Source organism: Poecilia reticulata, chromosome 12 (assembly GCF_904066995.2).
Source record: "Poecilia reticulata chromosome 12, P_reticulata-male-v2, whole genome shotgun sequence".
NCBI classification, from domain to species: domain Eukaryota; kingdom Metazoa; phylum Chordata; class Actinopteri; order Cyprinodontiformes; family Poeciliidae; genus Poecilia; species Poecilia reticulata.
Genome location: NC_088841.1, coordinates 6517072 through 6542329, shown reverse-complemented (window position 1 = coordinate 6542329; position 25258 = coordinate 6517072). Strand labels below are relative to the sequence as shown.

Genomic DNA, 25258 nt, shown 5'->3' with positions numbered 1-25258 from the left:
ATCAGTGCATTTAATCGATCATAACACGCTTTTTTGTTACTGGAGACCATATTCAAACATCTGTCAAAGCTACATTTATAAACAATTGTATTTTTTAAGTATCATGTCGAGAGTGGTCCATGAGGCGTCTATTCTTATATTATGTCTATGGGTGTCCTACTCCACAGCAGGGACTGAAAAAGCAGGTATCGGCGGGGTGGGGGAGGGAGACAGTACTGGAAACCATAGACATAATATAAGAGTAGACCCCGCATTGGCTACTCCGGTGCAGGAAATACGGCGGCCATCTTGGAAGGGTCGTCCCTCTTACTTTGCGCAACAAAAACAGCAGAAGATGCCTCAGCACTGAGGAATATTGTTGTTCGGATCGATGGACTATTGATACATCATTGTGCCTGCTAAACACATAATGCTGAGTGGAGTGGTGGACCTAAATCTCGTCAGCGACAATAGCCGAGTGCGGTTCATGAGGCGTCTATTCTTATATTATGTCTATGGAAGCAAAGAGAGAAGAAAATCAAACGCCGCCATATTGCCATATTGCTAACTCACTACAAGAAGGAGGAGGCAAGGAGTCCTACAAGGAAGTACCAGTGTGAATCGCCGACTTTTCTCTAAAGAGCTTCGGAACGTGACGTCACTGCTATAGTCGGAGGGATATCAGCGCCATCTTTGTTGCCACCGACAAAAACGACTGTCACAGATATTTTAGCTATGGCACGAACTTGCTGCGTTATTGGGTGTAATGTCCGATAACACGACCGAAAAGGTAAGAAGATGGAAAACGGACTTTCGTTTCATTATTTTCCTGCTTGGAAACAACGCGAGGAGGCTAAGCTATCGGAGCTAACGAAAAGAAGACGAATGTCCCGGGTGTCAGCGGTTGAGACGTCCTGATATTACGTTCTCCAAAATCGCCAGATACCTACAAGTTTGCTCCATACATTTCCATTCTGGTGAGTGTCTAAATTCGCTTTGTTAGTGTTGTGTCATAATTTAGTTTGCTATGATTTTGTCCGGGTGTACTCATGTTCCGTTTATGTTGCGTTAATTTAAGTGAGTCAACCTTGTTCATGTAGCGTAGTCCGAGTTTTGTCAGTGGGCATCGAGGTTATTACATCATTGTTAAGTAAACTATTTTACTAGTGTTATCAAATTTACAGTATTAATACTGACGTGTGTTCTGATATGTCCTCTTGAAGGCAAACCGACGTCTGACATTTTTTTAATGACTACGTCAATAATAATGACTTCAATATTCAGCGGCAGCTTAATGGGACAATGAGGAATTTGTTGTGTTTGTCGATGTAGCAGAGGTAAAGGGAAGGCTTGGTTAACCGGTCAGTGAATTCTCATTAGTTTCGTCTCACTTTTCCTTCTCTACACATGCAGTTGAGTCGTATTCAGCAATGTGTCAATCCAACTGGTTTGTTTGCAACTAAACATTACTAAAAAATACTTTGATTTATTTATTGGGCTTTTCAAACAAAAATTATTTGCATAGTTTTTAAAATATTTTTATAATAAAACTAGCTTGGCATGTTGTGCTAGACATGTAGCAAACATGTGGAAGAAGATGCTCAGACGAGACTTAAAGCAACTTTTTGAGGTACTTGTAAATTACTATTCCTGGTGGAAAGTTCTGCACATCACCATTCCTATAATGAAAACATGGTTAAACTGCTATTTAGTACAGGAGAATGGACTTTTGTTTTTGCCTCTAGATTTGCATAGCCAAAAGGGATACACAAAAGACTTGGGGTTGTAAATACTGCAAAATGAGGTTAAAATGTCCCCAAAAAACACAAGTTTTTGATTTTTGTTTGTGAAACTTATGAAAACATTTATATTTCTACTTCACATCTTGTACATGATTGTCCACATTAAGTTACAAAAAGATTAAAATGCCTCACGTTTATTTTCCTATAAAAGAAAAAAATGAGGCGGTTACTTTTAAGACATTTATTTCTTTTTCCCCCTAAGACAAAACAAAGTGCTGCCTTAGTGATACATTAGTTTCCATAAAGCTTCTGATCTCAAATACCAGATTTAAGAGCATGCAGAAACGAACAGTAGGAATATGTTGTTGGTCACCAACTGAACAGGCTGCAAACACTGCTAATACAATTACATTGTTGCCTTAACGATGAAGTGTATGCATTAGATAGCAGTGACGTGAGTCCCATAATATTCAAAGGCTGAATGTTTTTATTATTATAGTTATTCAAACAAAGCGAGTATGGTGTTAAAAGTTGATTCTGACTATAAAAATAATATTAAACATTATAAACAACCAAAGCTTGATGTAGTATTTATGAAAAAAAGCTGCAATTTTCTCTGCTAAGCGGTTTAAGTACATTCCTCCTCCACTCTTTCTGTATTATGAATAGAGAGATGAATCCTCGACTTATGAAGAAGTCAGTGACTTCGCCACATCCAACACGGTGACTCCGACTGGAGACAATATTCACTTCACAGTCTGTTGGTGGACTGACTGACATCTAGGCTCCTGTTTTATCACCTGGTGGTGTCTTGTTTGGTGGGATGTTTTGTTTAATGGTCCAGTCTTCAGGTTTTTTTTTCTTTTCTTTTTTCCTCTCCTATAGTCTCGGTAAAGTGCCTTCGACCCCATCCTCGTCTCTTCTTTCCAGCTGTGCCGGGGACTTGACTCAAAGAAATGGGTGTAGAGATTGTTATCGCGCCATATGGTTGCTCTTCCTCGGAGGCAAATAAAGAGTGTCTGCAATGAAATTACCCGGCTGTTACGGCTGTATAAATGAGACCTGGATGAGTGCACGGTCTGCTGCTAAGAGAGTTTCGCTTTTAAGTGGTAGAATACCCGAATAAATCATGAGTGCTCCTCGGCGCTGCCGCTGAAGGAACGGCTCCGGATGTGGTTCCTTAGCTGTTCGATGAGCTCTGGGTTCTGCTGCTGGATTTGCTGGGCGAACTGCTGGCCCCTGATGGGGAGGGGTGGGAGGGGAAAAAAAGCAAGAAAGAGGAAGTCTTGTTATATTGTTTAACATCCAGAAAGGTTGGGAACATAAAATTAAAAATAAACTGCATTTTTCTTAGGAAAATGCCCAAAGATATTTGGAATAGGGCTGCAACGAATGATTATTTTAGTAACTGATTACAATTAATCGGATAAAAAAAAAAAAAAAAAACTGGCACATTCTGCAATTTTTTTATTTCATTTTGACTTAAGCCATTTTTATACAATATGTTACGGCCGTGGGCCTTGGTTGTGGGTCTTGTCCGTCTTTGTGCTCCTTCCCTTTACAGGTGCTGCTGATCAGGTTGATTGGGAGAGCAGAGTATTTGAACCTGGCTATCTCTGTCTTCTGGGTCGCCTTCAGCGTCCACTCTGCCGCTTGACGCTTGTGGTGTTTTGTTGCCAGGCCTCAGCTCCCCTCCTTTTTGCATATTTGCGTTTGTCTGTTTTGGCACTTCAACACTTCCATATGCACTCATACAACACATGCAAGCATTTGCATTACACCACTGATACTGATATCCACAATCCATTGTTTTTGTTAATAAATATTCATTGTTCTACACTTTAACTCCTGCATGGTCTCCCGTTTTTGTTATGACATTGAGCCAGTCGTAGCAAATATTAGAAACACTTGCTGTATTTCCTTTTCCTTGAAATGATGTAACATAGTATTCATATAGTAATATACACTTTATCATTTCTAGCAAAGGATGCATCTGCAGCTAAAAAAAAAATTACTTATGCTCCAAGTGTCTCATGGCCTTTTTTTAGTCGTTTATCCTCCAGTTAACAGTTACTTATTAAATTAGTTTCTATTTCGAATAATCAATTAATCACGATTAGTCGTGATTAATCAATTAATTGTGGAAAGTATCGTTTTCACAACTAAAACAATACTTTTGTTCTGAGTATGTTCTTTCAGCAAATGGCCTTTTATTTTAGTCTGTATACTCCAGTGAACAGTTAATAATTTTTTAAATTTTAATTAGTTGACGATTATTTCGTTCCATTAATCCCGATTAATGCGATTAATCTGTAACTGAAAAAAATACTTCTTCTCTGAGTGTGTTGTGCTTTCAGCAAATTGCCTATTGGTGGTCCGTATTCTCTAGTTAACAATTAATTGACTATTAAATTACTTGACGATTATTTGAATTAATTGATTTGGACTCTAATTTGGAATTTACAAGTTAAGGCCATAACATTGTTGTAAAAGGTTAAAAGCTAGTTGTATGGTTTACATGAATTAAATCATAAAACTAATAGAGCTATGTTTTGCAAAAGACATGAAGTATTGCATAAATAGAAGGTAGAGCTTTGACAATGTCATTTTATATGGAAGAGTTATAAGCGGCATTATTGCTTAGTTGCTTTCTTGCCAAAGACAAATGGCAGGATTCCTTCCAGCAGCAGCTGGATTCCTTCCAGCAGCAGCTGGAAGGAATCCTGGAAATGGCTCCCCAAACCCCATAAACTGAAGCAAAAATATATATTACAGTCATAACTTGTGCAAATTTTTTGTCTTCACTCTTCTACTTACGCCTCAATCAAGCTGGAGATGTCAGACAGTCCTCCCACTCCCGCGGCAGGACCTCTAACTGCATTCGACATCATTCCCGACATGCTGAGCACACAGAGACAGTGAGTAGGTTGTGCAATTAAAAAAAGAAAAATAACCTATTAAAACTACAGGTTCCATTCAAGCTTTTGAGCTGATTCCAAACACGGTTAAATCTGCATTGCACTCACAGCTGCTGGACTTGTTGGTTCTGCATGACGCTCGCGGCCTGTAGACAGAAATGGAGCCAAAATCAATCGGGTCGCATACAAACGCTGTAGGAGGAGCAATTTACTGCCGATCGCATTGGCGGTTTTATGACGAAACGGGGCTCGTAATTCCTTGCTGTAGGGTCTGGATGCAGCCGGGCTGCTATTGGATTCAGATGTGTCTTGTCGTTGCCGCAGTAAAACTTTGACAGGTTTGTAGACGTGTTCTTGACCCGGCTGGCCCTCCCACGTCTCATAGTTTTTACATGGTAGGAGCCAAGGGTAAGACATTTTAACAACGCAATAACTTTAACGGTTAATAGGAACCAGTGTTGAGGATCCTGGCCGCCTATATCGACAAGCTTTTTGTCAAAACTTTTTCAAGTACAACAGAGTTACCAGGAGTCTCACCATGCTGATGAAGGCTGGGTTGTTGATTAAACTTGCCATGTCAAATCCCAATCCAGCAGCAATCTGCACCAGTGTTGGTGATTTAAAAAAAACAAAAAAAAAAACAGCTTAAGTTAACAACAACCAAATAATCGGTAATTAACTAAAATAAAACATTCCCATTTTAACTCACTGGGCTGGAAGCTTCTTTATGCTTCTGCTCTGCGATCTTTAAGTTGGATTTATATGTGTCATTCTCCGGGTCTAGAACCAGGGCTTTCTTGAAGTATGAAATTGCCTCTGGATACTTATTTATTGCAGTTAAAGCCAAACTGCACCCACACACAAAGTAGACAAATCAGATTCAATACACACAGGGACCTGTACAATTTGACATCTCTGCAAAAAAAAATGTGTAAAACACCCTAAAATTAAAACATCTCGTATGGAAGCAGCGAAATCTCAGACAGAAAAAATGTCAGAAACTAATCAGTGTAGTTGATGGCAGCATGTTTCAGCTTGTAGTTTTACATTCTCCAACTATCTCAGGAGGTCATGTCCTGGAACTTTCTACAACTTTCTACTTATCAAATATAGCTTCTCAAAACTTTCCAAAGCTCACCAGAAAGAAACTGTGATAACCTTGGTAGAAGAGGAACTTACTGGGCAATGTCCTGAGCCTTTCAAGGAACTTTCATGAAACCTATATGACACTTTCTTAAATTGTTAAGGTACTTTCCAGAACTTATTTTCCGTAAGCCTTTCAAGCAAATTCATGGAATTTACCAGAAAGGTCCTAGAACTTACTAGGTGCTTTCATTAAATTTACTTGGTACTTTTTTTTTTTTTTTTTTACTTTACAGGTACTTTCCTTGGACTTTCCTGGAACATGCCAGATAATTTTCAAGTTATTTGCTCGAACTTTCATTGAACATACTAGATACTTTCCCAAAGCGTATCAGTTACTTTCTGGATTCTGCCAGGTAGTTTTAAAGGAATTTTAGAAGTACTTTCCCAAGAAGTGACCAACTAGGAAAGTTCTGGGAAAGTTTTGGGGTAGCCTTATGTGAATTTTTCACAACCTGTGAAAAATTACAGGTTGTATTATGTACTGATCCCTGTTTTTTTGTTTGTTTGTTTGTTTTAAACCATTGTTTCACTTACTAATGTCCGATTAAAATCTCCTTAAATGAATGTAATTAATCCTTTCTTTGCGTCCTTATTCCGTCAGAATGCCTATAGTTTGTCTGTATTTTTTCCACAGAAAAACATGAAATTAGGGATTAATGTAAAACTTCAAAGTGACAGATATATTTCGCCTACTTCATTTTCACAAGGGGTAAGACAAAAGATGAAATAATTTGAGAACGATACGTGTATTGATCTTAAATATCAATCCAGTAGTCGCAGGAAAATAGCCACTGAAGTAACCAACTAAATGTGTTCATATCACCAAACAGTTTTTACATTTTCAATTGGAAGCTTTTGTTTTTTTACAACTTTTACGAGGGATGCCAATATTAGCACAGCATGCTTTATTGTTAGTTTACAGTCATAAACTCACCCCATCCTCCCATATGCTTTGCTGTAGGTTGGATCAATCCCAATGGCTCTTTCACAGTCTCCAGTCGCCTCAGTATAATTACCCAGTTTACTGTGAGCAGCAGCTCTACAAAGAAAATACATTCATAAATAAATCAGAGGTCACTTATAGAGTCTGCATCAGCACCTGAAGACTGTACACTGGCTTTACAACATGGAATTATAAAACCACAATTAGATCTTTATTGAATCACAGCTTTGGATACAAACTATATGTCCTTAGTACCTGTTGCAGTAATACACAGCGTTTCTTAGGTCCAGATCTATGGCCTTTGTGTAGCATTCAACTGCACATCTGTAGTTTTCCTCCTTCATATGATTGTTCCCTAAAGAAAATTGAGAACAATTGTAAATGATTTGAACTTATCATCACTTATAAAAAATAATGGCCTACGTCATTTTTTGCCAAGTCATTTTGTTTCTTGGCAAAAGAGATAATTAAAAAAAAAAATAAATCACTTTTGCTAAAAAAAAAAGTGATTTATTTTTTTTATGTAAAAAATTGTATTATGTACTGATCCCTAACTGTTTTTTTGTGTGTGTGTTTTTTTTTAAAACCATTGCTACACTTACTAATGTCCGATTAAAATCTCCCTATAGTGGTCATTTGTTTAGATCACTATACTGGGTATGTGTTTATACTTTACATGTTTTTAACCTGATTATGTAGAAATGTGGGTTCCAAAGCCGCTGGAGCCTCTTTTTAAACACAAGCAAAACAATATTTAGCATCTTTCGTGATTAATAAACAGTAGCATAGCAGTAATCTTCCTGTCAGGGTAGAAACCACTCACAACAACTTTGTATTGATTTTCAGTGAACCTTCTCCGTTAAGGCTACCAGTTACGGAGCCCTCCAGGGGACATGAATAATTTTTTTTCTTTTGCGTTCCCTCGCAAAACTTTTGCATTTTTTGCACCAAAGCGTTAATAATAATAAACAAGTTTTATTATAAAACACAGCAAACTAATGGTGGTAGAGGGCCGCACTGGGTTAACTCGGGGAATCACATCTGTCCGTGTATCAATCAACTCCAAACCTCTTCTTTGTTCTGTCACAATTATTGATTTATTACATTTTTATTATCATGCTCCAAACTTTGCGAGGACTGACCACCCCGTTCACCCGCTTCCTCATACACGCAAAGCCAGCAGCACACCAGTAACCTTCCCATTCATACTTGATGACAGTCACGCCCACATCGACACGACCACCACCAGGTGTCAAAGCCGCTGCTCCTGTCATATCAATAATTACTTATTTCATTCATATGGCTCTTACAGAGCCTCAGTGAAAACATGTTTATTATTAACTCTTTGGTGCAAAAAACTGATTGAAATCGATTTATTTACTGCATGTTTATGTCTGTTAAGGCTAAGATGGAACAGCACTGAAAGCAGCCCTTTAAACCATTCAGACTACGAACACAACAGAGACACAATAACCCCGCGATAATAACTCAATAGTCCATGGAAAAACCTTATAAGCTTGTATTAAAGCAGAAAGTAGGGCGGTCACCGCAAAAAAGGCTTACAGTATTCAATTATGCCGCATGAACTGATCAGTAGATTATTGCGAGGCAACGCAAAAGAAAAAAAAATCCCCATGTTCCCTGGAGGGCTCCGTAACCAGTGGATCCAACCCATGCCAATAAAATGTCACTCTGAGCAGGTCAGATCTGTCGGATCTCTCCACTGCAGCTGAAGGGTTTGACATTTTTAAATTAGTGTGTCTCCTTGTGGATTCTAATCTACAGTTCTGGTGCAGATTTTTACTTAAAAAGATCCTAACCTTTTTTTTTTTTTAAAGCAAATGTTTTTAAGCTGCAGTAAAGAAATAAATCCAATGTCCATCTGTTTATATTCTGACTGGTTAAGAGTTTCTGAGATGATGGATGGAGTAACATACAGAGTGAGAGACTTGACAATGAGGTGGAGGGTAAGCTCCCAGCATGAGCCCAACAATACATCCAACTCTACAGTGGGAATGGTTCAGATCGAAACATACGAGTTAGAATAGCCCATTCAAAGTCTAAACCTCCCTGCGACAGACTGGCGACCTGTCCAGGGTGACCCCGCCTCTCGCCCGGAACGTTAGCTGGAGATGGGCTAATCTATGTTTTTATTATTACTTGATTTTTGCAAAGGCAAATGGACAGAAAAACAATCATGCACTGTTCCGTTAATGTTTGGACATTTATGCTTTTGTTTTGATCATTTGTTTATTGTTAATGTCCTTATTTCTTGCCATCCGTTTATCCTGCTTCCTTCCCCCAGCTGCATCCATTCACCTATGATTAGCTCTTCTGGTTCTCTTATTTCCACCCTCCATCAGTAATCCCTCACTGCTGGATCCTCTGTAATTCCTCCCAATTTTAGTTGTTTTCCTACAGGATTCTCTGAGCTTTATGCAACTTCTCTGTTTTATTATTCATTCAAAAAAGACTGAATATTATCTGACACTATGCTGCGTCGCCTGCACCACCCCCGTCGTGAAAATCATTTAAAATCTCATTGAAACACTGAAATGTTTGTAGCTTGACAAAACATGGAAACGCAACGATGTATTTGCATCTGCTGACAACATACCTTCATTTTTAAGTTGCTCCGCCCCTTCTATGTCTTCAGGAGACGGGGACGTCTCTGGTACGGTGAGATTGTCGTTCTGTGTGGCATAGAAAAGTCACCAATGAGATTTAATAAACATAAATGAAACTATTAGAGTGGATTTCTTTTTGTCTGGTAGTTCCAATGAAAGGAAAACGACACCTCAACTTTCACTTTGCTACAAGACTCCAGGGACTGATCTTTGAAGAGCATCGATTTGAAATGACACATTTGCAATAAAGCAGGTGAACTGTTAACATTTCTCATCCAATGTGTTAAACGGCTGCTTCCATCGTATGCCTTTGTATGTCGCCACGCTACACCGATGTAGTTGTCACCACCCACCTTGAGCAAGGTGTTGAGGAATATCTCTCTGAGTGGCTGGGATACAGCGAGGTGGCAGTCACTGGAGCTGATCTTGAAGGTAGTCTCCAAGCACTGGATCGCAACTGAAGAGAGGAAATGATCATACAGCTCAGAGTAAGTAAATTATAACAGTATGAGTAAATCTACACAAGGATGGTGGTGGCAGCATGATACGAAGCTGGTCCACGAAGCTGGTAAACTATGGATGAAACCCATAAAAGGCTGCCAAGAAACTGAGTGTTCTGGAGCTGCCAGGGCTACAGAGAAAAAGTTCATATGAAGGCATGTTCATGTCTTAGAATGTGACTTAGTCGAGACAAAAATCCAGTCTGTGGTAAACCTTAAAATTTGATGTTTATAGATGCTCTTGATTCAATTCAGTGAATTGGAGCTATTAATCTTCTAGGAAGGCGTCTTTTGTCTGCCTATCATATAAAACCCAAATAAAATAGGAAAAATAAAGTGTAAGGGGCATGAGTTCTTTGTAGTGGATTCTCTATACAGGTGTATAGAATATTTGGATGAGCTGACTTACCCTCCAGGCTCTCTTGCTCATCAGAATTTAAAGCACTGCGATGAGTTTGGTCTCGTAGAAACTGCACAATAGCGAACGCCAGGCGCTTCTCCACGGCCATTTTGACCCAGAAACTGTTGAGCACAGGAGGAGATTCGGATTTTGAAAAAGGAGGGCACTCGTTTTTGAATCCACCATGACTGATTTGTCAGAAAACAGGAAATGCGTTTCCACAGTTTTCAGTCATGTAATTGAAATGTAGTTTTTAGTATTTAAATTGCAGTTCCTTATTATTCCAATTAGTGATTGAATTTTAATGGGTTAGTGTACTGTGCCCACATATAAAAAATGGAACTTGAATATACCTATTCCTTCAACAAAGTGACGCACAAACAGTTCCCTTTTCTGATTAATACTACTGAAAAAGTGACTTTAGATTGAATGTGGTATTGCCTGAGTATTCTGTTAATTTACATCCCTCAGTCAAGATTTCTTAATCAACCTTTTTAGATCCCGCGGTACGTTTTTGGCTCTTTGTTGTTGTTACTGCAATAAGTTGCTTTAGATTTTTTTGAGGGGCCCTGAGTAAAGAGAGGAATAATTTCCTTGGTCAGAGGCTTCTTCAAATTTGTTGTAAAACAGACTGCTACAGGAGATCTTATCTGCCAACAGCCATCATCGTCCTCCAACTACTCTTTGAAGAATTTTAATTCATATGAGTTTACAATAACATTTCATTTCCCTTTGGGATCAATAAAGTATTTTTAAATTTGAAATGCACATCAGATTTTCAGATTTTAGATGTACCTGTGCGCAGATAAACCGTTTATATGGTAGTCCTATAATATTTAATTCTATAGTACTCTTGAAAAAAGAAGCATCGTAACATTTGAGGTTGACTCCCTTCTGGTTCATCCAGCCACGTTATCATCAATCAAATGTAATAAAGATTCCAGCCTTTCACACAGTCCCTTGTTTCCACGACAACTCGTTGCATAATTTGGACATATTTATTGTTGTGGCATTCACACGTTGGTTGCAGCTCCACGCTGCTTCCCCTGTGCCTGACCTGGTAATCGGTGCAGCAGGGGGGCTATAATAAAGCGATGACGGTCGGGATATCGTCTGCATGCTGATAAAAAACACAAACACTGCCTCATATGTCCGTCACGTGCTGATGCCATTGGCTGTTCTGTTCATTCTGGTCCGGCTGGCACAGCCCACTCCTCCCTTACCGTGTGTGTGTGTGTGTGTGTGTGTGTGTGTGTGTGTTGACACACGGCTACATGCGGTGATGCGGGAGCTGTGATGTAAGAGAGGAGGAACTGGGGTGTTTTCATTCATAATGCACACTTTTTGCTGTTAAAACAAAAAACATATTCATGAGCTCGTCGGATGGGCTATATGACACGCAGCCGGGCGTTGGCTGCTTTGAAAACAGCCTCATCTGAACACCACAATGCTCTGCAGCCGGAGTGATGCTGCACACAGACTGAAACAAACGCGACCCTCTGAGAAGGTGACGAAGAAAACATCTCCGAACTGATTAAGCATCAGCTATTAAAACCCGCGTATTCGTAATAGCTCTACGTTAAAGGGTAATGGTCGCTGTCTCCCCTCCCGCCCACCTTACCTGAGCTCCTCAGCTGTCTGTTTGCCACCGCGTCATGAGGACGGCGCGAGCGTTTCCTTCCCCTGGCGCATGCGCTCTGGCCTGCGGAAGCGAGAGTTGTTTTTTTGCGGGGGGGGGGGGTTCTGTCACACACGAAGAGAAAACATCGACAAGAGCGCAGCTTCTGGGATTGTAGTGGCGACAGTAAGCCTGGAAGAGTTTTGTTTTCTGCCCTGGTAAAGCTATAAACGCATGACAATCCGGCGGCATGTGTGCGTTAATGGTTGCAGTGTGCAGAACACTTCGCAGGTATGCCGAGCATCTGCTTCCGGCTGTTCAACATGTGTACGATTACAGGATTATCGCTTTGTACGGTCGCACGTGCATGGCAAAAAAAAAAATGTGGGGGACAAAAAGAAACAAACAAACAAAAAAGCATTCGTAGGTTTTACTCTTGGTCGTTAAGATTTCTTGTGAACTTTCAGCTGTTGCGTGAAGGTTGTCCGACAGTTATTCCAGCCTGGAAATAACTTGGGGTGAAGGGATTCCGCTGCTGTGCCGTGAAACTTTACACCGACGGCTGGACATGGGAAAAGTTTCTAACTAGCAGGAAAAGAATTCCGGTGGGGTCATTAGGACCATAAGAACGCAAACGCTTCAGTGACACCTCATGCTCCGTGTCGTATAAAAAGAAGCTTTAAAATTGAAAGGAAAATATTTACACCCCTTAGTTTTTTTCATACATTGCCACATTTCAACTAGGGATGCACGATACATATATCTGCACTAACATTTATATCGGCCGATGTTATTTTTGAAATGATTAGTCGGTTAACTGGAGTATATGGGCTCAAAAAAGCCGATTGCTTGAATAACAGCAGTCTCAGACCAGTAATTAAGTCAAAGTTGAATACATTTTGGATTTGAGATTATTTTTGTTAAATTCTCTGTAAATATGTTCTACCCAAAACCTCTCAAGTGGCATAGGTTTAGCTACATCTGGTTCAAATTCTGCTAAAATAATCATAATAATCTCATATTAAGCACTTTTTGCTATCCAATTATTAATTTGTAGTGCATAAAATAATCAACATATCATCCCAAGACTATCGCCAAGTCAAGGCAGAAGTTGTTTATTGTTTATTTAGCCACTTTGCTACAAATGGTCAAGCGTTCACTAAAGGAATGCTGTTCTTGAATTTTAGGCATTAAAATGTTTATTTTCTTATTTAAAAGAGGAGCTGAAATATTGTTTGTATTCTTAAGATTTTCTAAAAGACTTAAGTGGAAAATATGCAGATTGTTACGAGTTTTTTTTTTTTTCAATTAATCATCAAATTAATCGAAATTAATCTAACTAAAATAATCACTATCTGTAGCCCTAATCTTTTAACATATGTAAATAAAACTTGACCGATGTTGACAACCACTATTTATTTCAGTTAAAAAGTTACACTTTGGTCTAATCTTACCAGATCACTGTCTTCCACATGTAGACTGAAATGAGACTTTACTTCTGCCACCAGATGTGTAACTTGCATAACTAACAATTCCCCCAAGACCTAATGCTTTGACCAAAAAATAAATAATGTTCTATATGTTTGCAGTGGTGACAATATTTTTCTTATACTTTTCCTATAAACTAAACCTGCCTTAAACATTCTCCTTGACTTGTTTGTTGTGTTCTTGGGTCTTCACTGTTGCTTGATCACATGTATTAAAAAAAGTGTAGAAGAGGAATGAAAATCATTTTTGGGTTTGCTGATTTGGAGCTCATTTAGCCTTAATTAGTCATACCTAATGACTAATTTTAGCAAACTACAACAAACGCATCATGCAAGGTTTTGAGCTTAAAAGTGGAAAAGGAGGATGGTTAGAGCTTCTTATGCATCTACAGGGCTATTGACTGTGAAAGTCCGGAGTCAATTGTGTATCCAGTCAATTGACCGAGCTTTAATTTCACATTGTCTGCAGACTACAGTGGGTAGTCTGGAGTAAAACCAGATCAAGACATTCTGACAAAACCACACTTGAGCCACTAGATCCTCTAAAAATGTGGGTCAAGCATTCAGCCTTGGAGCGTACTCCTAGTTTAACTCGTATCACTTGGGACACCATATCATGTTCTTTCCACTTGTGTGTCAACTACTGCTAGACCCTCAAGACACACTTATCTTTGCCTTCAGGTGTTTAATGACTGCAACCTGCTGCTATATCCCAGTCTTTTTTAAGGAACTGACTTCTGCTAAGCTTGTCACATTAACACATGATTACCATTATTATAGTCAATCCCTCGATATTACGCAATTTGATCATTTTCCGGGGTTATGAACATTCTTGTGCAACAAGATTTCACTGTCAGCAATGGAAATATCGTATTTTTTTCTGAGATGGTCGGACGCAGCCGTGCTCTGATCGCTGTTTTAATAAAAATCTATTTATATTGCCCTTTATATCTCAAATTGGAATATCAAAGGGCAAATTCACACGCTGTGAATCAAGCTACTGGATTGTAGCTACAGAAACTATTGAGTTTCAAACCAGTCTTTCCCCAATTTGTTGAACAAACCAAGACCTAACAGTCGGAGACAGAGGCCAAGACTGTGAAAAAAAAATGAATAGGAATTGAGTCCTCCTTCACTTGTGAACCTTCACTGGGAATATTTGGTAAGACTTAAAAATTCATGTTAACGAAAAAAATGTCGAAAACCACAATTTCATGCTACTTCTATCCCATCAACTTCTGATGACATAGTTCTTGAAGGTTGTGGCTGTAAGAGGAAAAATTGGGGAAAAGTTCAAGGGATACCAATTCTTTTGCAATGTACTGTGCATTTTCTTAAAGGTTTTATTGGCTCTTATGACCTTTATTTGAAAGTAAATTGGGTAATTAGAGAAGGGGGAAGACATGCAGCAAAGGTCACCATGGAAGGAATCAAACCTGCAACAGCCACATCGAGGACTAAGGCCTCCATATATGGGTTGTGCTTAACCCCTGCGCTATCTTAGCACCCCAAGCATTTATTTTATTTAGGTTTTTTTGGCTCTAGTGACCTGTATTTGAAAGTGCTAGGACAGAAAAGTGGGTAATGAGAAAGAGGAAGGACATGTGACAAAAGACATCATGCCAGGATTCAAACCTGGCCACGTCGAGGACTAAGGCCTCCTTACGTGGGTTGTGATTAACCCCTGCACCACCACAGCACCTCAATGTGGATTTATTTTAACAGGAAACCCTGTTCTACTACATAGAAACTAAGATGGACTGTTCACTGTCTTCCTCCAGATCCTCTAAACATCACCTGAGAATGAAGATTCCACAGGGATCGGTGATGTCCACCAGAGACTGCTCTCAGGCTGAAAACAGCAGGAACCCTCTGAGATGGGATCTTTCCCCGGACGAGATCAGATCAGTCACAGACACCTTGATAGCCAGAGTGAAGAAGGTCTACGACGATGTCGGATCTCTGCACTTAGAAAGCGTCTCTGCTGAAAACACGCTGGAAGCCCTGGCTAACGCTAAGCTGGACTACGCATGTGAGTAAAGTGAATTGCTTTCGCTCAGGAAGTCTTTTAGAGAACCAGTTTTTGCATTCACCCTGCCAGAAAGTTCTCTGTAATCAACTGGTAGGTGAAGGTAAAATGAGCTTTATCTTGTTGTCAATACAGTTAAATGAGAAACTAAGCCTAGTCCCTGCTGTGTCAATTTGTTTTAAGAGTCAGATCAAATACCAATCAAATGCACATTTGAGTCATTGTAAAGACAGTGTGGTTGTTCAGCCGTGGCACCAAACCGGTTAGGACCGCCTCTGAGTCTTGTCTCTGTCGTTTAGTTCTTTTAGACAAATTGTGTTAACGCCAATAAAATGCGTGTAGTTGTATTCCCAAGGTTATAGCAAAGGTTAGTGCTGTTTACTGTTTTCTCTTCATAAAATTTAGGATGCTCTCTCCAGGAGTGCCATTTGTGTTTTTGTTTTAAAATTCCTAATGTGCATTAGGAGCAGTAAGTTTTCTTTTCATGTGTTAAGTTCGCTTAGATTTTGCAACACTATGTGATCACTGCCATGTGATGTAACTCAGAAGATTTGACTTTTTTTTTTTACTGTGAAGTTAATACATAAATGTATTTAATTTCTCTTTTATGTTTTCATTTAAGATATATTACATTTCATTGTCAACAAAGGTAGGCCTATCAGATTTGAAGCGCCTAAATGTAGTAAATGATTGACAGGTGATTATTTTATGTTTTACCTAAACCTGTCTTAAAATTGGGAGATTAGAAATTGACCTCAGTGTTGGGCAGGCTAACAGCAAAAAAGTTGTTGTTGTTGCACCCAAAACTTGATGGGACTCAATTAGCTCTGAATATTCCTTGAGTGCATCATTTTCATTTCACACATAAGGGGGTGCACCGTTCCTGGAGGTACTGCAATACCAGGTCGATGCGTGGAGTGGACGGAGCAAGCCCCTATTCCATCTCCCTGTTCCAAAAATCAATTTAATATATGGTCCCCGGGTAGGGGACGTATCAGATATTAAACTGATAAGAACAGATACTACACTTGATCTTAGCCAAAAGGCCGAGAAGCGATACCACATAACTGGTGAGGAAACCATATAAATCTGGTCCACCCCATTCTGACTCACGGTTCAGAAACTTTAACATTTTATCACTCACACAAAACAAATAGTGTAAATAGAAATTGTTGTTTGTAAATCACTGATGTTGTTTTACAGTGGAAAATAAATATGAATGAGCCAAATCAAACTAAAAGCTTGCGTGAAAAAGAAACCGATTTGCTTTGTTTCTGGTCACATGATATGCTTATAGCCAATAGAAAGCCTGAAGGTTGAAAGACGTTTAAAGAAAAGCAATCTCCTTACACAGATGTTTAAACATTAGCATATCTGTTATACACAATGGCTGCTATTCAAGCCATTGGATTTACTTTTGAATACATTGAATACATCTGTATGATTGAAATTAATGAAGCCTTTCACGGTTTTTGGCTCTACATAATGTGCTTACAGCGGTCTCTAGTGGAGAGTTAGAGCCTGGTCAGCACAAACTAAACATTGAGTTTTCTTGAATTAGTTTACACATAAAATGATACAAGAGAATATTCTTGCCATTTTTTTTTATTTATTGTTTAGGGGCACAGTCAGGCCTTCAGATGCACACATACAAATAAAATGTTTTTAAAAACTTAGACATTTATGAAAAGAAGTGGAATTTTGGGCATCACGGTTGATGCAGATGCTCCTGCGCCATCTTTTAGCGACAATTTCAAAGGCAGTTAAAATTAAAAGAATAAAAAAGTTAACAGAACCACAAACATCCAGTAACTCTTACTGAAAAGTACATTTGCAAGCGCTTTAGAAGAAAGAGTGATCCACCTCCCATTCTTATGGACTAAAAGAAAGTCCACACAAATGGACAATGAACCCAAAACATAAGGAAACAGTTTGCCTGTCTTTTAATGACACAAATGTTAAAAACCTTTTCTATGCTTTGGATCTACAATGTTTTACACATCCCTCTTCAACAAAATTCTGTTTTGTTCGATTCAATAAGGTCTTTCACATTGAGCGGGCAAAACATAAAAAGGCACAAGAAATGTATTTGCTTTCATCTCAACAATTTTGGCCCTGATTGCAAAATGTTTGGATACCACTGGACTGATCTGTCGTGTGTAGTGGATTTTCCCTTGCTTATATTTCATATGGTATGCAAATGCTTGAAGTTCTCAGTGGTTCCTTTGTGTTTCCTAGCATCCCGCCACGTTCTTGACTTCCCCCAGTATGTCTGTCCCAACAAGGAGGTTCGGTCGGCGAGCACAGAGGCAGACAAGAAACTATCTGAATTTGACGTGGAGATTAGCATGAGGGAAGACATGTTCAAGCGTTTGAAGGCATTGCAGGTACACCTTGTTACTGGAAAATACAACAAAACAGATGGATCATCAACTGGGATACTGCCCCGCCTTTTTTTTAAGTTCTGATTAATCTTTGGATGGAAAATAGTTGTTTCATATAAACAGTAATGTCTAGTACTACTGAACTTTTTTCTTAAAATGGTCTCAAATCCACCAGTAAGATGTTTTGTGTGGTGTGTGTTTTGGCAGAAAAAGTTTCAAGACAATCCTTCAACTGAAGAAAAGAGATTCTTAGACAGACTGGTTACACTGGGCCAGAGGAAAGGACTGCATCTGTCTAAAGAGATACAGCAGGTAATCTCACAGATATTAACGATTAGCATTTATTCTAAGATTTATTGTAGCACAGCAGTAATTGTAGGACAAGTTCAAGGTATGATTGATGAAACTCTGTACATACCATTATCCTGGACAAGCTATTGGTTATTTTTATGGACGTGCAGTCAGTGGGAAGTTGGTGCTTCCTGCTGGATACTGAGAATAAGGATATTAGGTTATGAGCTTTGCGCAGAACTGCATTGCCTTCATAAATGGGGTTCCTTAACGTTCAGTTTGAGATCTAAATATACTACAAAAGGTTTTCCTATATTTTATGTTATGCTATCTCCTTTGGTTTTATTTTACATAAAATTATACATAAATGTTCTTTTTCTGTGAGAGATTGCCTTTAAATAGTCTGTAGTTATGGTTACATTGATTGTATATCCAAAGTCTCAAATTCTGGTATAAAAGAATGTCTTTCTTTATTTTTCTGTAGGAAGTAAAAAGAACCTCCAAGCTTATCAGTGACCTCTCCATAGAATTTAACAGGAATCTGAATGAGGACAATACATTTCTTGTTTTTTCCGAGCAGGAACTAGGTAAAAGCCTGTTAGCATTAATCTGTGGCTCATGCGAAGAAGCGCAAGACATTCATTCTCACTTTGTTCACCTGACGAAGGAGGCCTCGCTGAAAGCTATCTCAATGGTCTGGAGAGGACAGCAGAGGGGAAGTATAAGGTGACGCTGGAATACCCCCACTACCACCCCCTGATGAAGAGGTGCCACAATCCTGAGACCCGGAGGAAGATGGAAACAGCTTTCCACAGCAGGTGTAAACAGGTGAGTCCAGAATTCCACTTACCAACAGTCCCTTAAAAAGATAATTCAGGGGTTCTGCTCAAAGACTATGAATAGCTTTAAATTTTATAATCTTAATTTTTTTTTGTGAGATTAGTCGTTTCTGACAACATGATTCAGGTGTTTCTTTTTTTTTCTTTTTTTTTTTGCTTTCTACTTTTCCCCAGGTGAACACGGTGATTCTTGAACAGCTAATCCAACTAAGGGCAAAGGTGGCAGACTTACTCGGTTACAGCAGCCATGCAAACTATGTGCTGGAGATTAACATGGCTAAACACACAGGCAATGTGTCTGACTTTATAGGTATGAGCTTTCTGACCTCACACAAGTAGTACACATGGCGTAATTTATGTGGCATGTAGGATGCCAAGAGCGTGCCATAATGTATGCCTTACAGCTGTGTTACTTGTGTTAGAAAATGAAATGAGTGTGTGTGCATGTAACATGTATTTAAAACTCTGTGGGGACCATTTTCTGAACATATTGAGAAGTTGTGGGGACCCACATCTGCTTGTGGTCCCCACAAGGGGAATTGCTGTTTTTGGGCTAGCGGTTAGGTTTAGGACTAAGGTGTGAATTGAATTTTGGTTAAGATTAGGGTTGGATATGTAATGGTTAGGTTTAGGGATGAGGGGTGGTTTAGTGTCACAATCACATCCCCCTGAATTGGTGCATTGACCAAAACAGTTTGGTGTAGAGAGTCAAAGGCAAGGCACTGGTCAACACATGTCACTCTAGATCTCCCCTCCTTTTGTTTGACCCCAGTATGAGAGTACAGAAATAAATATAATTACTGTAACAATCTTCTAGGATAGTATGGTCTAAAATTTTGACCACATCGTCAGTAGTGCACCTCGGGATTTTTAGGGTTGTTACTTTCACGGTTGTTTCAGCCATTTCTACTATACACCCTCACCCAAGGACGGCTCAGACAAGGTTGATCAAGCCTCACTAAAACCGTCGCCCCATTTGTAGATGGAGGAAGGCTACCTTCTCATTCAGCGGGGTAAACCCCAATGTACAAGCACCAAGATGGGGGCAACAAGTATGCCCACTCCTGCCTGCGCCTCTCACCATGGGCAACTCCAGAGTGAAATATCTCCACCACCTCTCAGGAAGACTGGTTCCAGAACTAGAGCCACAAACTAACTCAGGCTCCTTCCCCACCGGAGAGATGACATCCCACGTCTCAAGAGCCAGCTTCTGCAACCAGGGATCAGATTGCCAGGGTCCCTGCCCTCATCCACCACCCATCCAACACTGCACCCTACCCCTATGGCCCCTCCCGCAGGTGTTGAGCCCATGGGAAGGGGGGCACACATCTCCTATTCAGGCTGAGCCCTGCCAGGCTCCATGGATAAAAGCCACTAGGCGCTCACCAACGTGCCCCACCTCCAGGCCTCCCAGGTGGGGCCCCGGTGACCTGCGTCGAGGTGAGGGAATACTGAATCCAACAGTCTCACTTATCAGAAGGGATCTTCGGGCTACACTTTGTCTGGTTCCTCATCTAGGACCTGTCTGCCTTGGGTGACCCTATCAGGTGCATGAAGTCCCAGACAGAAGAACTCCTAGGATCACTGGGACACTCAAACCCCTCCACCACATTAAGGAAAGGTTATAAGGTAGTTTACATTTTACAAACAAGGTAAAATGGTAACTGCGACAGACTGGCGACCTGTCCAGGGTGTATCCCGCCTCTCGACCAAAACCTTCGCTGGAGATAGGCACCAGCAACCCTCCTGACCCCAATAGGGACAAGGGTGTACAGAAAATGGATGGATGGATGATAGGTAAAATGGTAAATCTAAGTAGAGCTATACATCAAGCCCTGAGGTTGAGGGTAGGGTAAGGGCAGAGGAAGGGTTTGGGTTAGGGAAAGGGTAGGGGGAAAGTTTAAAGTTAAGATAAGGATGGGGAGAAGGGGAGGGGTTGGGGGCAGGACGAAGGTGTGAATTGATTTTTAGGGTTGTTACTTTCACGGTTGCTGCTACCTCCTCTATGCTGAGTAGTAACAACCTCCTCAGCATGTCAATGGTCTTCTTACACAAACAGCAACAACATGGACAGAAACAGAGGTCAATAATATTGGCTCAGTTTTATTTATTGGTCCAATACTGATATGTTAAAGAAATTACAAAAATCTACTGGCCCATATTTTGTACACCAGACAGTGCATGTACAGAATTGTGCCCGATATGTATATCTTATATAGAGATGAGGTCAGGCTGAAATGTTTTTAAGTAATGAATATGAGTTGACAAGATGAGGTTAATGTTTAAAATGCAACCACACTATTGTTATAGGGGCCTCTGGGAGATTAAAAGCATAGGAACCAATTATATTTGTTGGCCTGAATGAGTACAGTTGCTACACAGTCGACCTTTAGAGCTCTGACATCTGTGAAATGAGACTCCATCAAATTGCATCTCCAGAGAGGAGGACTTTCTGGGTGCACCAGTGATGATTAACTGGTTTCCACATCACTGTTACAAATTGGTCTAGTGAAATTAATACAAATGCAAACATGTGTATTACACCTTAGATATTCAAAAATCTCTCACAAAAAAATATTGTAATAAAACTCTAAAAGCGTAATTCTGCTGATTTTTTTATTTGTAAGGAAAAAAGAAAAGAACAGTGAAAATAAGGGGCAGATGGATATCTGGTTCTCAGGAAACATCAGTGCCTTGCATTTGATAGATAATTCATGTAGAAGTTTGTTAACTTTACATACATTTTAGTTAGTCTTTTTTTACCCGAATAGCATAATTTGCAACTTATCAGTGGATGTGGTGAAAAAAATGGCTCCCCATTATTTTTTGAAGTTACAGTGTAGACGATGAGATGGTTAAATATTTAAGCTAGTCACTATAAGCACAATAACTCCTTCACTTCATTACAAATATGTCCCCTAATTCCACAGTGAATCTGTGATCTCTAACAATTGTTCTCTGCATTTAACTGTAGGGGGCGCCATATATGCTTTTTTTGTTTAAAGGTTTTGTTGGCTGGGCTGCACAGTGGCGCAGTTGATAGAGCTGTTGCCTTGCAGCAAGAAGGTTCTGGGTTCGATTCCCGGCCTGGGGTCTTTCTGCATGGAGTTTGCATGTTCTCCCTGTGCATGCGTGGGTTTTCTCCGGGTACTCCGGTTTCCTCCCACAGTCCAAAAACATGACTGTCAGGTTAATTGGTCTGTCTAAATTGCCCCTAGGTGAGTGTGTGTGTGTTCTGTGTGTCTCTGTGTTGCCCTGTGACAGACTGGCGACCTGTCCAGGGTGTACCCTGCCCCTCGCCCGGCACGCTAGCTGGAGATAGGCACCAGCAACCCTCCCGACCCCACTGAGGGACAAGTGTGAAAGAAAATGGATGGATGGTTTTGTTGGCTCTAGTGGCCTTTATTTGAAAGTAGTTTGACAGGAAAGAGGGTTATGAGACAAGGGGAAGACATGCGGCAAATGTCACCAGGCTGGGAATCGAACCTGCGACCACTGGCATGAGGACTAAGGCCTTAATACATGGGTTGTGCTTTGCCCCTATGCCACCACGACACTTTTTTGTTTATTTTGGGGTTTTTTTGCTACACAAGAAACTTGTATGGTACAAAAAAAAAAGATCACAAAACACCATGGGGAGACTGTCAAATTGACTGCTTGGAGTCCTGAAAATGATCATGCACACATTGATGTTAGTCTGCTAAACCTTTTCACCTTTCCATCTTTTGCAGATGCATTCTACGACAGACTAAAACCCATTGGAATCAAGGAAAGAAAGTACATCCTTGCACTGAAGAAGAGGGAGTGCTTGATGAAGGGCTTCCTGTTCGATGGGCAGATCAATGCCTGGGACTTGCCCTACTACATGAACCAAGTGGAGCAGTGCAAGTTTGCTGTAAACAAAGACAAACTGATTGAGTATTTCCCCCTGGAGGTGGTGACAGGAGGGCTGTTTGGTATCTACCAGGAGCTGCTGGGCCTCACCTTTGAAGAGGTCAAGGGGGCTCATATTTGGCACGAAGATGTCAAGCTTTATTCAGCCCACGACTCTGAGACGGGGGAGGAGATTGGACAGTTCTACCTGGACTTGCACCCAAGGTAAAGATGGTGTCAACTTCAACCTCTAAAAATGCTGAATTATCCTTATGCTTGTAAGTTCTGTCATAGCATACTGCAACTTTTTGAGCTTCTGATTCTAGTCTTGTAAAAGCTGACTTGCGTGTTCTTTAGGGAAGGGAAGTATGGCCACGCTGCTTGCTTTGGCCTCCTGCCAGGATGCAGAGGACCTGATGGAAAACGCAGGCTTCCGGTGGCTGCTATGGTGGCTAACTTTACAAAGCCGAGAAAAGGCTGGCCCTCCCTCCTCCAACATCATGAAGTGGAGACATATTTTCATGAGTTTGGCCACGTGATGCATGAGCTCTGCTCCAAGGTGTAAATTCCACAATTCGCAGTTCCAGCATTGTTGCATTCTGTGTATGGTTTAGTTTTATTCCAGCAATAGAGGATGAACCTTTGCGCTTGTTTGACACAGACCACGTTTTCAGAATTCAGCGGTTCTCAGGTGGAAACAGACTTTGTGGAAGTGCCGTCCCAGATGCTGGAGAACTGGGTTTGGGAGAAGGAGTCACTAAGAAGGATGTCAAGCCACTACAAGGATGGGACGCCGGTCCCGGATGATTTGCTTGACAAACTGATTGCGTCCAGAGTAGCAAACACGGGTCAGACACTCTGGATTCTCTGAAACCTACAACTCTCTGTAAGGCGCATGCATAGAACCTCTCTCAATTTGATGTCATTGTTTTTAGGTCTGATGAACCTGCGGCAGGTTGTCCTCAGTAAGGTGGACCAGTTCATTCACTCCTGTCCAAGTGCAGATACAGCTGAGGTGTTTGCACAGCACTGCCAAGACATCCTCGGTGTTCCTGCTACACCTGGTCAGTTCTACTAACAACAGCTAGATTGTTAAAGTTGTATAGGACTAGAGAGAACACTGATTACTGTAAACTTATCTTATTCAGCCATGCCTAACTTGACTCTGAGAAGTACAAATGATCAAAAGTCTCTCATGGGTATGCAGCACTCTTAAAATTGCTAAGATATTTGGAAGTGATCAGAGATCCATCAAGCTTTTTTAGGAAATAGTCAACAGGGTTGCAAGAAACTTCATCAGATTGAATATAGACTCAAAATCAACTCTCAAACCTAGAAGACAATAAGAAGTCTGGATCTTTGAAAGAAGACCATGATGTTTGGGCAGGACAATGCTCCATCACTTTCATCCCAGTACTCCTCTGCATGACTAGCCAGCTGGTGAAACTATTTTGGGTCGTTCTTTTTGTCAAATACGTCAATAAATACGTGTGTGATTTCTTCAGGAACCAATATGACAGCCAGTTTCAGCCACTTGGCCGGAGGATACGATGGTCAGTACTACAGCTATCTGTGGAGCGAAGTTTACTCAATGGACATTTTTTTCAGTCGTTTTAAAAAGGAAGGCATTATGAACCCTAAGGTTGGTTGGTTAGCTTTCTTCTTAAATCTGAATTGCACTTGATCTGGTATTGTGTAAAAAGTTTTCACGCGTGTCTTGTCAGGTCGGGAAAGAGTACAGGAGGGTGATACTAGAAGCTGGAGGCACGGTGGATGGGATGGACATGCTGAAAAGCTTCCTTGGACGTGAGCCATGCCAGGATGCTTTCTTTCAGTGCAAAGGACTGACTGATACAAAAACATCATAAGTAGAAATATTTTTAAAATGTAAAATGAACATAAAATACATTTGAAACCATTTCAATATGAAAATATGTTCTTTGATATAAAAAAAATTAAAATGTGCTTCAGTGTAAGAAATATGACTGAAAGACAAACTTTATTAGATGTTAAAGATCAAGACTGATGAGGCAGTTTAGTGTGTTTCAGAGGTTCAAATTTATTTTATGTTTTCAAAATGGGGCAGTACATTTTAATGATCATTTACATGTAAATACATGACATTATAGCCCAGAGGCTAATTTAAGTATCTCGTCCCATTGGCAGGTTGACACTAAGTCACATATAAATACAAGAATAAGAACCACAAAATAACTCTATGGAACAAGAAATGCATTAAACATCCTTAAACTCTACATTTTGACATATAACCAATGTCGACAGCATTATGAAGAGACCAAAATCTGTTTAGAGTTCATGTTTATTAAAGACGATATGTGGGATTTCCAGCAGGGGGACCCAAAACACTACCGGTGTTCGAAGTCTCGTCACGTAATGGTGCAAACACCTTTTGTATATTTGGGAAACGGGATTTAAAACATCATTTACAGCGGGATGCACACACACTTGCTGTATTTAGTCA

At 40.2% G+C, this 25258-nt stretch overlaps 2 protein-coding genes and 1 non-coding gene across 6 annotated transcripts; 1 reads left to right on the top strand and 2 right to left on the bottom strand.

Annotated features, from left to right (window-relative positions):
- Positions 1-1947: 1947 nt before the first annotated feature.
- On the bottom strand, positions 1948-12008 carry sgtb (small glutamine rich tetratricopeptide repeat co-chaperone beta). 2 transcript variants are annotated; one of them, XM_008423492.3, is made up of 12 exons: positions 11877-12008; positions 10265-10377; positions 9709-9812; positions 9346-9421; positions 6984-7083; positions 6720-6824; positions 5349-5487; positions 5177-5239; positions 4748-4785; positions 4539-4622; positions 2840-2960; positions 1948-2740 (listed from the first exon to the last, which is right to left on the bottom strand). In XM_008423492.3, the coding sequence occupies exons 2-11, from the start codon at positions 10362-10364 to the stop codon at positions 2849-2851; spliced, it is 921 nt and encodes a 306-aa protein (XP_008421714.1). In that variant the 5' UTR covers positions 10365-10377; positions 11877-12008; the 3' UTR covers positions 1948-2740; positions 2840-2848. The 2 variants fall into 2 exon arrangements, with proteins under 2 accessions (XP_008421714.1, XP_008421713.1); XM_008423491.3 differs by having other exon boundaries at positions 1948-2960.
- On the top strand, positions 11951-24694 carry nln (neurolysin (metallopeptidase M3 family)). Of its 3 annotated transcripts, none has more exons than XM_008423489.3 (13): positions 11951-12059; positions 15142-15392; positions 17628-17776; positions 17981-18085; positions 18549-18651; positions 18732-18892; positions 19078-19213; positions 22635-23001; positions 23134-23335; positions 23438-23624; positions 23712-23840; positions 24282-24418; positions 24501-24694. In XM_008423489.3, exons 2-13 carry the CDS (start codon positions 15164-15166, stop codon positions 24642-24644), a joined length of 2049 nt encoding a protein of 682 aa, XP_008421711.1. In that variant the 5' UTR covers positions 11951-12059; positions 15142-15163; the 3' UTR covers positions 24645-24694. The 3 variants fall into 3 exon arrangements, with proteins under 3 accessions (XP_008421711.1, XP_008421710.1, XP_008421709.1); XM_008423488.3 differs by having other exon boundaries at positions 11975-12091; XM_008423487.3 differs by having other exon boundaries at positions 12014-12164.
- On the bottom strand, positions 16257-16447 carry LOC145554434 (U2 spliceosomal RNA). The gene has a single exon (XR_014090395.1). It is a non-coding gene; the product is annotated as a U2 spliceosomal RNA (small nuclear RNA).
- Positions 24695-25258: the final 564 nt, after the last annotated feature.

Bases quoted from the DNA above. Each gene is read 5' to 3' on its own strand.
- nln (XM_008423487.3), top strand. From the start codon at position 12,124: ATGTGTGCGTTAATGGTTGCAGTGTGCAGAACACTTCGCAG. The intron at 18,652-18,731 runs GTAAAAGCCTGT...CACCTGACGAAG, and splicing joins TTTTTCCGAGCAGGAACTAG to GAGGCCTCGCTGAAAGCTAT. The intron at 19,214-22,634 runs GTATGAGCTTTC...CATCTTTTGCAG, and splicing joins CAATGTGTCTGACTTTATAG to ATGCATTCTACGACAGACTA.
- sgtb (XM_008423491.3), bottom strand. From the start codon at position 10,364: ATGGCCGTGGAGAAGCGCCTGGCGTTCGCTATTGTGCAGTTTCTACGA. The intron at 6,825-6,983 runs GTACTAAGGACA...TTTTCTTTGTAG, and splicing joins GCTGTGTATTACTGCAACAG to AGCTGCTGCTCACAGTAAAC. The intron at 4,786-5,176 runs GTGAGACTCCTG...TTCTGTCTACAG, and splicing joins ACCCAGCCTTCATCAGCATG to GCCGCGAGCGTCATGCAGAA.